General features: G+C 43.3%; 1 protein-coding gene across 1 annotated transcript; it reads left to right on the forward strand.

Annotated features, from left to right (window-relative positions):
• The first annotated feature begins 588 nt into the window (after positions 1 to 588).
• Positions 589 to 11,466, forward strand: PKD2L2 (polycystin 2 like 2, transient receptor potential cation channel). Its single transcript, XM_052816582.1, has 12 exons — positions 589 to 711; positions 1,961 to 2,214; positions 2,964 to 3,185; positions 3,796 to 4,024; positions 4,559 to 4,729; positions 6,233 to 6,414; positions 7,486 to 7,606; positions 8,334 to 8,435; positions 9,610 to 9,689; positions 9,782 to 9,851; positions 10,657 to 10,778; positions 11,215 to 11,466. The coding sequence occupies exons 1-12, from the start codon at positions 589 to 591 to the stop codon at positions 11,330 to 11,332; spliced, it is 1,794 nt and encodes a 597-aa protein (XP_052672542.1). The 3' UTR covers positions 11,333 to 11,466.
• The last annotated feature ends 2,821 nt before the right edge of the window (positions 11,467 to 14,287 follow it).

Consider the following 14,287-nt stretch of genomic DNA (forward strand, 5'->3'; position numbering starts at 1 on the left):
CCCTCGCTCCCCTCAGGGCCGCCCTCGCTCCCCTCAGGGCCGCCCTCAGCCGCCGTTACCCCGGGGGGGGGCCGCGCAGAGCCTGACGGCGCAGAGCCCGGGCCTCGGCCCACCGTCCCCGGCGGGAGGGTAGCGGGCTGCGGGCCCCGCCGGGGACGGAGGGCTCTGTCCTCTGACTCGCCGCCTCTGCCCCCCGCCGCCATGTCCCCGACCAGGTGCCGTGAAAGCCCGGGTCAGTTGCAGCAGAGACCTGGAACTGAAAACCACCCTGCGGGAGCTGGTCATCTACATCGTTTTCCTGACAGACCTCAGTATACGTAAGTCATCAAATGACTGAGGCGACTTCAACCGCTTACAAATAATTAGTGTGTAAGCTGTACCGCTTTCAGTATTTACGCCTTACTGCACCTGTCACCCCCCCCCCCCCCCCAACGTGTCACTTCAGTCGAAATTGCTCTGACTGCCTTTTTCTAGCAGCATGACTTAATGACACCTGAAGCGGAGAAGCAAGGTTAGAAGCTGTTGTCATCTTCTTGTGTCAGTCTGCGAGCCTCCCCTCTTTGCCCCTTCTTTCCAGTGACATTTGGCATGGTGAGCACGGACATGTACTACCTCAACAAAGTCATGTCCCATCTCTTCCTGGAGCCCTCCTCCTCTGAGGACGACAGGAGTGGTTTCAGGAGTATTGGGAGCAGAGCTGATTTCTGGAGGGTAAGGCTTTCCTTGCAACGATGTTTTCTTGGAGAGCAAACAAGGGAAGAAGCTACTAGTGTTAATGCGGGGCAAGACAGTCTTGCGGTTCTCCTAAAAGCCGTGTGCTAGATGTGCTTTCAGCCAAATAACTTTTTTTAAATGCATTTGGAGAAATTCTGGGTATAAGCAATAATACTGATACTTCCAAATGGTCAGTTGAAGAAAACAATAGGCCAGTCGATTGCTGCATCGTATTTTCAATATTAGATTTGGTCTGGAAAGAGCTTCAGTAAAAACAGAAGGATCTTTGGGGTTGGCCGTTCTTTTGACTTTCAGGTGTTAAAAAAAAAAATATATTTTTATGATTTCCACTGGGCAGCCAGAAAGATGTACCATCTTGCTTCACCTGGTTTGCTGTTAACGTTACCTCATATTTCAGTAACAGTTGCAAAACGCTTATCTCTGTTTTCACTACTAGGTGGAAGACTTCCCAAAATTACCAGCATTGCCCAGCTGACAGCAGAAGGCAAAGTTTCTCACCCTACTCTTCCTTAAAAATGGAAATGCCTGGTTATAACAATTCATTTGGAAGAATTGTACTCCCTTTTATCATGGTGTCTGTAATTGCTAGTCCATAAAATAGTGAGCCCTTGCTATACAGTGTGTGTGCTGATGTGCTAGAAATGGTTGCAATATATTCTCGGATGGTGCCAGACCATGGGGGCATGTTGTTTTTTACTTGGAATAATGTTCTCCCCAAGTTTAATGCTCTTTATCTGCATCTAAGAAACACCCAGAAAAAAAGGGATTTTTTTTCCCCGCCTTCAAAAATAAATACTTCCTCATTTAGACTCAGATGACTAAAAATCTAGTCAGAAATATATCCCAAAACATATCTTCAGAGAGTAAGAGAACCAACAGATTTTGTGGAAACAACATATAATGTTTATGTTTAAACATATCTGTTTAGAATTCAGCAGAATTTTTCAGTGAAACCACAAACAGACATATGTTCTAGTCTTACCCTGAATAATGCCATTACATATCACTGATAGAATTGCATAAGGAATAGAATTGACTCATAGCAAAAAGATACAAATATATTGTACTTACAGGACAGCACATAGGTGGGAATTGTTTCTATTCTAGCTTAGACTCTGGAGCTATAAGTAACCTGAGAACCCTGTAGAGATTTGTATGCTAAAAAGTGGGGTAACAGTGGTATTTAAATCTTCTTTTGAAACTTTAACCTCACTTATACATATAGTTTGCAGAGGGACCCCTGTTGGATGGACTCTACTGGGAAAAATGGTATAACAACACGACATTAACCCTGCAGAACAACAGCCATATTTACTATGAGAATTTGCTGTTAGGAGTAGCCCAGATTCGCCAGCTGAAAGTACGCAACAACACTTGCTCCATTTACCCATATTTCCATCATTTTTTAGAAGACTGTTACAGTGAATATCGTTATCGAGCTGAAGACAGGTCTGACTTTGGTCTAAGGAATGAATCTGAGTAAGTCATCCTACTTCAGCACAGATGTGTTTTTGAAAACCTAACCAAATCCTTAATGCCACTATTCTTCAGTTTGTAACAACCGTGCATGCAATTAGCTGGGTTTTTGTCTTGTTTACATTGAGATAAACCATGGATTTATTTTTGTGCCAACATTATAGATGGGAATTTGGCATGGGAAATCTATAGCAGAGAGACGGGAGGAACTGGGAACAGCGAGCCCAGTTCAGCAGAAGCACATGTTAGTGGGCCTATCTCCACTAACATCTCTGGAGAAATGCTCAATTATATGAGCCCTGAATTTAAATCACATGTTTATAAATTGGAATCATGCTAAAATGCTCTGGAAACAGAGCCAAAAAGCCTGCTTCACACACTTAATTTAGGATGGATTTAATGCAATGAAACAATATGTGAACATGCCACAGTAACAATGAACTATGTGAACCAAAGATTTTAAGGTAATAAACTGTCTGCCCCACTTTGGGTGAAATCCAGATTCGTAAGCAATTGCTGTTTTGTGAATGCACTGAGTATTGAGCAAGTAAAAGAAATGGGAATATCTTAAGGCCATATGTCTCATGCACACTTTATGTAAAGAAAAATGGTTTTTAAAGGTCTGGCTTAAATGGTCAGTTGTGAATGCAGAACAACACAAGAACTAACAAGGATTGTATGAAATAAAAGTTAAAGCTTACTTCAGTCCAGCTTCCGTAAGTTGAGCTGCTTTGTTTTCCCATTTCTGATAGATGGAAATACACCTCAGCCTCCTCATTATCCCCGTGGTACTGGGGATCTATGGGCTTGTACAGCAGTGGAGGATATATGTTCACCTTACCTAAATCGAAGCAGGAGAGTGTGGAGAAGTTGGTGTTTCTCAGGCAGAACAGCTGGCTCACTAGAGGAACCAGGGTTGTGTTTATCGACTTCTCAACATACAACGCTAACATAAACCTCTTCTGTATAATCAAGTGAGTTCTTACCTTTACTACATGTGAAATCCAATCTACTGAGGCATGAGGCTTCCATAAGGACACAAGGAAGGGCTGGTCACCTCAGGCATATGCAGCCATGTTTGTCAGGTAGCAGCTGGCAAGACAGTAATTCATTAAAAATGCAGAAGTTCAGTTAGTGCAGGGAGCAGACCGAGATCCTTCCTTTCCACTTTTTTGTAATAGTTGGTGTCTGGTCTGTACAGCTGGTCACTGCTATCAGTTGGAATAGATTTCATAGCCTTTTGCAGGGTCAAAGACTGGACTGTTAGTCCTGTTGTCAGCTAGTGGAGGGAAAAGACTCAGGATAGGGTGAACGTTTGCTCTTCTGAAATATAGTTTCTTTAAAGACTTTTAACCAACCACCATAGCTTGGGTATCCCAAGAGCTTCTTGTTTTCCCCTCAACCTTCCCTACCATGTAAGTCCCTCTTTTCATGGGGGACTAAACATTATGCTTATGAGAAGATCTTACAGATGTAGGAGTTCCAATAAGGTATTATTAATGTAGTAACAATTAGTATTAGAAAATTAAGGGCTGAGATGATTTAAAGGGATGGTAACTAATACCAGTCCTCAATTTTTTTCAGGTTGGTGGTAGAGTTCCCTGCTACTGGGGGTGCTGTCACCTCCTCACATATCTACTCTGTGAAGCTCCTCAGATACGTCACATATTATGATTACTTCCTGGCTTCTTGCGAAATCACCTTTTGCCTCTTTATCATTACATTCATAATCCAGGAAGCTATAAAAATAGTGAAGCTGAAAAAGGAATATTTCAGAAGTGCCTGGAACTGGCTAGATTTGCTGCTGCTGGTGGTGAGCTACCCCTTGACTTTCACATCTGTGCTTGCCAGCCTAGGCTGGCACTAGATAGACAGCCAACAAGCCAGAACAGCCCAAATCTGCGTCTGGTTAGAGTCAGTCACCCACTGCTCTACACTGAAGAGGCCACGTGGCCCACCATGGTTCAGCACACTTGAACTCTTTCCTAGCCTTGCTGTCAGCTTGCTGTGGCTCCATGTCCTTTCTACTCGTTATCTACCTTGTTTGTTTTAGCCTTAATCTTTGCAGAGCAGGGAAGCACTAGCGCATAACAGAGCTAACACAGTAAGATTAGAATGTATGCAGCATGTTACATAGTACAAGCCCAGAATTATCACAGTACAATTACAAATGATTTGGCTGATAAAGTCTCATATATACAATTTACAAAAAAAAAACCCCCTCAGGTTCTTCAAATCTAACCAAGGGCCTTTTGAAATCAGTGCAGTCTTTCCCGTGCAAAGTGACAAGTCTGAAGAGAGGGAGTGTAGCAGGACTTCGGTTTCATTGGCTTCTGCTTTCTTTCAGGTATCCATCCTTGCCATTGCCTTCAACATCTACTGCACTGTAGAAGTGTCCCTGCTAATGGAAGAATTGCTGTCTGATGCCCATGTATATCCAGACTTCTATTTCCTCGCATTCTGGCAAGTCCTTTACAACAACATGATTGCTGTCAACATCTTCTTTGCTTGGATAAAGGTATTGGTTCTTACTCCCTTTTTTTGTACTTGAGAATCATGGTGTTCCTAAGCATAACATAAATGTTCACTTCTACATTTTCATGGGTGAATTGCAAAGGTAGGGCTAAAAGGGAGAATTTTGTTTATAAGATTCCAGAGGAGTTTAAAATTACCTCCTTCTCATAAACATGGCTCACACAAATTCCAAGCCCATCTAAAAAAAAATTTTGCATGTGGGCAGCTGTCTGCATTGGAGCAGCTGGGAAATTACCATGGCCAAACAGCCACCTCAAACTCAGTCTTTTCCTAGACCCCATACTGTCCTGGTCACAGCCTGACCTATAAAGATGGCACAGCTGCAATAGGTGAAGCTATTCATAGCTTTTGTAGCCAAAAGCTATGAAAACAGTAGCTACTTTTTAACTGCAGAGGAAGGCAAAATGTGTCTGAACTTGATTCAGAAGGGGCTTTGTGCCAGGACACCTTTAATTTCATTCTTATTTGCAAATAGATTTGCTGATCTCTGGGACAGAGTAGCAAACTTCTCTAAGATTAGGGGCTACTTTTGTTCCTAACCAGGTGCTCTGGGGCCAAACCAGTCCAGCATGTTTGCATGCCACTGCCCCTAATCTACTAGACCCTGCTGGCCCTGACTGGGGTCTGCACCCAGCAGACATCAGTGACTTTGGTTTGGGTGGGCTCAGTGTTCTCAGTGACTGGATGAAACTTCCCAAAACTGCCTGATCCCAGGCTGCTTACAGGCCCTCTCTCCCCTAAGGTATTTGTGAAACACCTAGCACAAAGCAGCTGCAAAACAGGCAGGGGAGGTGCTCGTGTCTGCCAGAAGAGATCACGCTTTACAGCCATGCCCCAAGTACCTGAACATAAGATATCATGAAAGGTCACCTCCTTTTAAAATAAACAGGCTTTTGGCCTTCCTCCACCTCCCAGGCTGAGGCTGCAGGAAGAAGCTGTTTGGGAGCACTGGCTGTTGACCAGTTCTGTGGACAGTCTTCCTCATTACATCCATTCTGTACCCCAGCTACACATTCCCCCTGCATCATCCTCCTCCCCTCAGACTGATGACTATTAATTTAGTAGTACAACTGTGTTTATAATTAATGACTGTCATTGAACAAGGCTTCTGTTCAGGCCTTGTTTCAGACCCAAAGTAAGAAAGCTCCTTACCAACTCAGCCCATCGGGGAATCCTCAGATACAGGAGAGTGTTATGGTTTGCAATCTCCTTGACCAGGGGTCCGTATCTGCTAGAGCTGATTACACATACCAGTACCCAGCAAAGACCTGTCTACACACTATTAGCTTTATAACATAAGCATATTTGCCCTGCAGAACACTCATCTCCACAAACACACCCAATCCTAGTTCTTACAGATACATAACATGCAACTAGGTGTGACTTAATCTGTAAATTATGATTACAGATAACATTCTAGAAATTCTTTTAAGAAGCTGCAATGTATTTTGATCCCCCAACAACAATATGTTCTGTTCTTTTGCAGATACTTAAATACGTAAGCTTTAACAAAACAATGACGCAGCTATCCTCCACTTTATCTCGCTGTGCCAAAGACATCATTGGATTTGCCATCATGTTCTTCATCATTTTCTTTGCCTATGCCCAGTTAGGCTATCTGGTCTTCGGGTCACAGGTTGAAGAGTTTTCCACTTTCCAAAACTGCATGTATGCTACTTTCTAAACTTTTTGATGCAAAACGCCCAGTTGGTGCAGGTGCAAACCAGTTTCTGCTAAGCAGAACTTAAAGAGTACGGGTCTCTAACACTTACACTTATTTCATAGAGTAAAACCAATTTTGTTGGCCCTACAGTCTGTTTCCTAAAGCCATTGTGTGTTCAAGACAGACCACATGTAAATTAAATAGGTCAGGGAAGCATAAGAAGGGGAAGCTCAGGAGTAGTTCACCAACGGCAGCTATTAGTCCCCACAGCTCTCAACACCGCTTTGCCACGTGTAACCAGGCCCCTGGGCAATCAGGCAGGCCTGGCAGCAGGCTGTTTCTCTTTTGCCTCTTTCAAAAGCAAGAATGTGAAACTGGGGTATGTGATACAGTCCCCAGCATGAAAACCACAGAACTGCTTGAGGCACCCAAGTGGCTCAGAGCACAAGCTGAGCATGTTTGCAAACAGGAATTATTACTCTTTTAAGAAAACATCCAGCTGTATAGCCAAGAGTCCCCACATCCCATCTGCTGACTGTTACTTTCTTCTGCAGATTTTTTCCAGCCACTTACTGCAGTAACATCATGACATCAATTCCAGATGCCAGCTGGAACTGGTTCTGATGGTCCTCACACCTTGTAGTATTTATTTGTCTCAGCTAGGAATAAAATCCCCTATAGGGGGACATAGGGACCTATACTGTTATCTTCTGTACCAACAGAAGATAAGGGATCATGAAGCTAGAACAGAAGGGAAATAATTAAAAAAACAAAAAAACCCAAATAACCCCAGGTGATTTATCCAAAATGAAAGTATTTTCTCATACAAACCATTTAAAAATTCCTTTGTCTTTTCAAATTCTCAAATATATGCTAAAAGCCTAATTTACTGTTGCTGTATTATCCTGCCTTGCTTTTTGATTTCAGTGACTAAGGTAATGGTGAATCAGTCTCAATTGTATCTATTGCTTTCTATTGCCCCTTTTTTTTTTTTTTTTTTTTTTTTTAAATAATGCTTACAATACTTTTCTTTAGGAAAAGCCAGTCAGCCTCATTCTGGTATTTTTTACTCCTAGCTTTACACAGTTTCGTATTGTGCTGGGAGATTTTAATTTTGAGACCATAGAAGCAACAAACAGAATCCTTGGACCTATTTACTTCATCACATTTGTATTCTTTGTGTTCTTCGTGTTGCTGGTAGGTATAATCTTAAAAATACTTATCCTTTTGCCTAAGCAGTAGAGAAGAACTGTTGTATAGTGCTCTGAGACAGTGTTTTTCACCCCAGTGTGACACTGGGCTTGCCCTGGCTGCCCCTCAGTACACCTGGCAGAGACAGTCTGAACTCTTTTGCAGGAGTCCCCAGCAGGCAAGACATTTTGCAGCTCTCCCTTCCTCCAGTCACAAAAGGGGCTTTTGCACCACAAAATGAGCACGTTGCACCTTTCAGTATACTGCACCACCCTTTTCTTGAGATTTTAGTTTCTGAAAACTTAATTGGGTACTCTTGAAAACTGCATAATGTCAGCCTTCTCAGGTAGGAAGGTTAAAGAGAGACTTTGATGGGATTGTGTAGGTGTGGGGTTTATTTTATCAGATCGATGTTTTCATTAATTACTTCAGATTGAAACACCATCTGAAAAAGCTACATGTATATGACAGGAAGTTTGTTACCTCCAAGGAACTGGGCCTTTTAGCTGATACTGCAGATGGGAAATAAGTGATTTGTTTCCCAAAAATATTCCCTAAGACCCTAAGATTATCAGATAATTTAACTGCATTAGGAGCACATCTGCACCCAGCAAAGCTCTTCAATTCTATTAGTTACATGCCCTAGCATAGAACAGCCCCCAAAACAACAGCCCTAACATAATACAAATGCAATTTCCAGAAACCAGTATCTAACTGCATCCTTCCTGTGCAGAACATGTTTTTGGCTATTATAAATGACACCTATTCAGAAGTCAAAGCAGACTTTGAAGTGATACCCAGTCAAGAACTTCAGATCAGAGACCTCTTTAGACAGGTAAGTAAACACTTCTGTAACTACCTGATTTAATTCAAGATAAGAGGAGGAATTCTGAGCTATATCCTTAGCAAAGAGCCTTAAACAGCTGGGCCATAACCACTTAAGAACACCCAATATTTTATTTTTCACTTTAAGTAAACATTTGACAGATACAGAGACATCCTTCCATCACACCCACAGGTGCTCCTAATAGTAACAGTAGCATATGACTTGGGGTGCAAGGAGCCTACCTTTCCTTCACCCTTGTAAAAACTGTTTAAGACTAGCCTGGTTTGTGATACATGCTGTCATCAGCTTTCTTCAGAGCTTACTGTTGCTGCTCTTCCAAACTGAGAAACTAAAGATCTTCTCTGCATGGGAAGACAAGTAGAAATAGGTAACTTTAAAACTCCACAAAGTTCAGACTATTTTTATGTGCCAGAAATGAGTACAAAAGGGGAACAAATCTTTCCCTAACTTTTCAGTTCAACTTGAAATTATGACCTCCTCCTTTCCTGCCAAATGCATACACTGAAGCCAAAGAGATCGCCTGCAGTTCTGTTGCTGGGACAAGTCACTACCTCCACCTAGAAACCTGTCTTTAACTGGGGAATACAGCATCACCAGTGAGATAAATAAGATTGAGATAGGTGTGGGATGAGAGACCTGCACATTCAGACTGTGTTTCTCCAAGTCGGCCTACACTGACAATGCTGCAGAGGAGGGCTGGCAGCTGTATCTACCTGAAATTTTCCTGCAGGATTTTATGAATGGCATAGACGCAAGTTACATTGCTCCTGCAAAGCCTAGCTTTCATTAAGGAAAAGGAAGGGGGAGTCCCTCACCAGGATGCAGCTAGTCTGGTCAGCAACAGCACAGCTTAGATTCCCCCCGCCCAAGCTTATTCTCCTATTTATCTGGGACCACAGTAAGGTAAAAGAATATGCCTGAAAACAGAAACTCTTACTGGATTTGGTTGGCTATTACCTTCAAGGATTTCATGACAAATTTGAGATATAGCAGGGTAAGTTCTCTGAGCTAAGGGAACAAAGAGAGAGACTGGTGGGATTTCTGTTTAACTGCCAAGGCATTAAGCTGACAGTTTGTTCTTTGTGTTCAAGTCCTTGTGCAAAAGTGTCTGTGGTTAAATGCAAGCCATTTAACACACCTGACTTTCCCTGTCTCTGTTCAGAGTTGCAATAAGGCCCTTGTCAAGCTCAGGCTGAAGAAACCAGAGATGGATACAAATCCAGCAGACGAGAGCTTGGAAAGGTAGGATCTCAGCATTTGCTGCTACCCCCTGCACCGAGCACAGACCTATTCTCACAGGACTTCTATCTCTTCTCATTTGTGTGAATGACAAGCAAGGAATTTTCAGCCACTAAAAGAAAGGATATTTCTAAGCTTTCGAACAGAGACAGTGCTAATGAAAAGGTAGGCTTTATTCTTTCCTATATTCTTGGAAACCACTGATTATATTTCAGAAGTTGAATAATACAAAAGGAGTCACAGTTGTCCCTGCTATTACTTACAAAAGCTATTTCTCCACAGGATACTATTTTTAAGATCATAGGAACAGCAAAAGCTAGACCTATAAATAGAGAAAAATCACTAATTATGCCCAAAACTTCAAATGAAAGCTTGTTCAGGCAAGGTCATATGCTACAATAGCAGAGCTGGCAGTAGGGTGAGATCAGTGTGTCTTAGCAATGGTATAAAGTTGTGAGCTGGGCATTTGCCCAAATGTTAAACAGAAACAGATATATGGAAAACAAACAAGTTTTACAGCAATCTGTTGGGTCATAGGCTGCATCTACAGCAAGAAGAAAGATTACTGCAGCTTCCTTTTGCTTTACAAAAAGAAGGTTTCCAGCAGTCTTTGGTAGTTCTGTATCTGGGGTAAGCCTGTGCAAGTGCTTCTAAAACGTATTTTTTTTTTTAAAAATCACTTCTACAACAAGAGAGGGAAAAGCCCCTTGGCTAGCTGTAAACACTACACACAACACTTGCAATCTCTCTCAACTCTGAAAAGAAACGTGTATTCCTCTATCCTGTCTTTCTGGAAGAGCCAGAAGGAAAATCTACTTTCAAATGGAGAACATTTTCTCCCCAAAGCTGCATATATCTTTTCCTGCATGCATGTCCCCTCCCTGAACAAGCAATTGTGTTAGAGATGTCCCAGTGAGCCATGCTGGCTTTGTAATTTTTTTTTTTTTTTAATCACTCTGGTGTTGAATAGAGCCATCTGAAGTTATCAAAGCTACAGAGTGGGAAAGAAAAACTTTGTCAGAAGTATCCGTCTACTGAGGACACGGATGCAGTCACAGCTCAGAGCTACGTCTCCACTGCAGAATTTCAGCAGTAAGTGTGTGTGAGTCTGTTCTTGCAGTCTTATTCCCATTCCCAGGCAGCTGCAGCCCTCACGGAGCAACAACCTGAGAGACAGAAGACCAACACAAAGCCAGTGATTTTAAGATATTTTAAGTGCTTTTATGCTGGCTGACAACAGCTGCCCTCGGGAGAAAAAGGAAACAAAAGAATTTAGTAGAGCAGCTTGTAAGGACACTAGTCAAGAATGAGGTGGGACAAGAATTTAAAATATTGTCACTCTTCCAGAACACTTTCTTGTGGCTGCCCAGGGAAGGGGACAGAGACTGTAAGACCTTGTGCTTGTGAAGTGGTATTTCAGGACTTAGACCCTCCGTATCTGACACAAGTGAGCAGAGAGGAAGGTTGCAAATCCAAGTTTAAGGGCAGCGCCATCTCAAGGATATGTGGCTGTATTTGTGTGTTCTAGGCTCCTCAGGTATACAGCCGAGTTGGGGAAGGAATTAAATAACACTAATGCAAAACTCAGGAGAATTATGAAAAGCACGCAGCAACTGAAGGACACTTCAGGCAAGACAGCACAGTGAAATGCATGGGCTCTGGTAACAGAGATGGCCTGACTCTACACACAGCTTAAATCCAAAGTCCCGTCCCCATCCCCCCCCTTTATTTTTTTTCTATTTCTGGATAAGAGAAGCAGGAATGTTAATAAAGGTATATACCATTGTTGCTTCTGGGTCTTTTCTCTGAGAGTTGCAGGTGCTTCTTTAACTCCGAGATGAAACGACCAGCCTTGCTAGAGTTCTGGGTAGGCATCTCTACAAATGCCTGAACGACCACATTTATTCCTCTGCCTTGTTCTGGGGCTGCTGCGAGAGACAGATGTGTAACCAAGAGAGCAGATCACGGGCAATGGCAGCACCCTGGGCCTGCTCCGTACCCTTCTCTCGATCTGTGGCCTGACAGAGCCCAGTGCAACCCTCTGTCACCAAGCACAGTCCAGCAGGCAGGTCATTAGCCCTCCCTTCCCCTTTCTTTTGCTAGCGCATCTGCTGCCAATGTTAATGCTTATTTCTCAACAATTCTTGTTCCAGGCACCTGTTGCTTCCAAAAGAGGTTACTGTTGCCTTCAGCGGAAAAAAAAAAAAAAAAAAAAATTATTCTTTCAGGAAAAAGAACCGTAATAAATCTTTTACGTCGATCAGGCCCTTGGCAGCTGGGACCACTAAGGGGCGCTCTGCCGCACCCGTGCACCAGCCTGCCTTTTCAGAACACCCTTTTCATTCTGAAATCCGTCTAACCGCCTTGTCTCTAACGCAACGGGTAACGTTGGGGCCAGAACCTAATCTACCCCTATGTGGTCATTAGTATTTGCTCACTGCTGGGACTCAGCCAGCAGGAAGAAATAAATCGCATGTCCGAATGCCATCTGAACGTGCCATGAGGAAACACGGGGCTGCAACTGCCTGCCTGCACCGCGCAGTCCCTGCTGCTGCGCATCTCAGCTTGTGCATGACGCGCAACCCCCAGCCTCCAAAGTATCCCGAATCTTACATACATCCCACAAGGATTTATAACATTATAAAGCCTTATGCCGCACAGAGCACTATCAAGCTACTACACGGTCTCTGGTCTTTCTGCATTTAACAACAGCGCGGAGGAGCTGTGTCATGGAGAAGGGAGCAGACATGCATTTGAAGGGACCCAGAAAGAGATCACTTCAGCCCCGTAGCACCATGTAGCCAGGCTCTGGTTTGCCTATCAGGGTTCACAGATTTTGTACTTTAGGCTCCTGGCCAAGCCAAGCCATCCTCTCTCTTCTACGAGGGACCAGTTTAAAATAAAAATGGACCTCTTCACTTCCCAAGGGTTCTTGTTGTTATGCAGTATCCCAGGACACTCGTCCCAGAAAACATAGGTCACTGATGATCTGTTTATCTTGATTACTCAGTAGCCTGACATGCAGGAAAGCACATGTATTGCAGCTTTGGCATCTCCAACCTTTCCTTTTCCTGCCAACCGCTCTCGTACAAGGAAGTCTCGAAACCTTTAGACAGTTACTTACCCAGAACTTCATGCAAGAGCTTTCAGGCACTCCTCAACCTTGCTCTACTCCTCTGGGGCACAGGAAACCCTCTTTATAGCCCGCCTCACTTTTCCCAGCAAGCTCCTTGCCCTGCAGTAACAAAATGGCTCAAGCAAACCTGTTTAAAGAGGTAAAGCTTAGAATACTACAGATTTGCATTGTCTCAGAACTGGTTCTTCCGCAAGGAAGATCTGTCCCAGTATCACTGAGCTTTTTGCACTTTCCAAAAATACCTGCTTCTCCTCTGTTTTGGCTAATGGTGTTCAACACAGGGTTATTTTCCTTCATTAAAATCTTCTTAGTTCATCGCTTTGTTGCACATTCATTTTAAACAGTTCCCACTAAACCACTATTTAAGGGATTTTTGTCTTCTTGTTAGCATCTTGATCAGAGCAAGCTTCACTGAATAAATAACGCTAAGGAAAAATGGGGGGTTGTAAAACAGATCTGTAGCACCCTTGTTTGTTCTTCAAACCAATGTCCTAAGAATTTGTGCTTTCTTTCCCTCCCCATCTTCAGAGGAAAGCCATGTGATCAGAGGGAAGGTTATTCTGGCCCACCCTAAAGAACATACCGAAGGCTGCCTTCTGCCTCCTCTCCCTCACTTGCTCCGTCAACTTCCTAGTTGCTTTTCTTCTTCCCATTTACCTGCACTGCCACACATCCACAAGCAGAGTCTTTACCTTCAGGAGTTGTTCTGTCCCCTGCCAGGCCTTAAGCTGAAGAAAGGTGCATTTACACAAAACACAACAGAAGAGTCAGTTTGAAAGACCTCAATCACTTTTCATACAAATTTACATCAATATACTATGAAAAAATAATCTTTTTGGTCCAGAGGAAAAGCATCCTCTTGTGTTTACAGAAGTGTGTGCAATAACAGTGTTTTCTGGACACAAACACAGCAAGCAGTAACTGCTGGGATACCAATTTTAAGGCTGAGATCATTATGGATAGAGACATGACCAAATGCTGCTCATCAGCTGAAGGTGTATTCATTGGCAGCGAATTAATTAGCCCAGTAATGGCTGAATCATCTCTCTGCCCGATCTACTCCCAAAGTTGCTACTGTTGGAGCAGAAATGATTGAGACTCACAGTTTGCTACAGCGTCATCACACAGCAGGCTGGCACCCCAGCAGGAACTGAAGCCCACATCGCACCATAAGCCAAGCTGTCAGTTCAGGAACAGATTGGTCACTTTCCTGCTGTCTCTGCTGAGAGGCACACTCTAAACAGGTAAAATAAGGCTTAAACTGCGGCAGCTTCATCAAGGGCTGTCTGGGCACCTGAGCCATCACCAGTGCACGTGGCTCCGCTGGCAGGCTGTGGGACTCGGACCTGCCTCAGCAACACCCTGAAACTACAAATACGTGCAGGAACAGCGAAGGACTCGGCACTTGTTTTTAAAAGATGGCAGTGGAGGAGAAAGCATGATGAGAAACAAAGATATATGACAA

The sequence above is a fragment of the Harpia harpyja genome, chromosome 20, assembly GCF_026419915.1.
Source record: "Harpia harpyja isolate bHarHar1 chromosome 20, bHarHar1 primary haplotype, whole genome shotgun sequence".
Taxonomy (NCBI): domain Eukaryota; kingdom Metazoa; phylum Chordata; class Aves; order Accipitriformes; family Accipitridae; genus Harpia; species Harpia harpyja.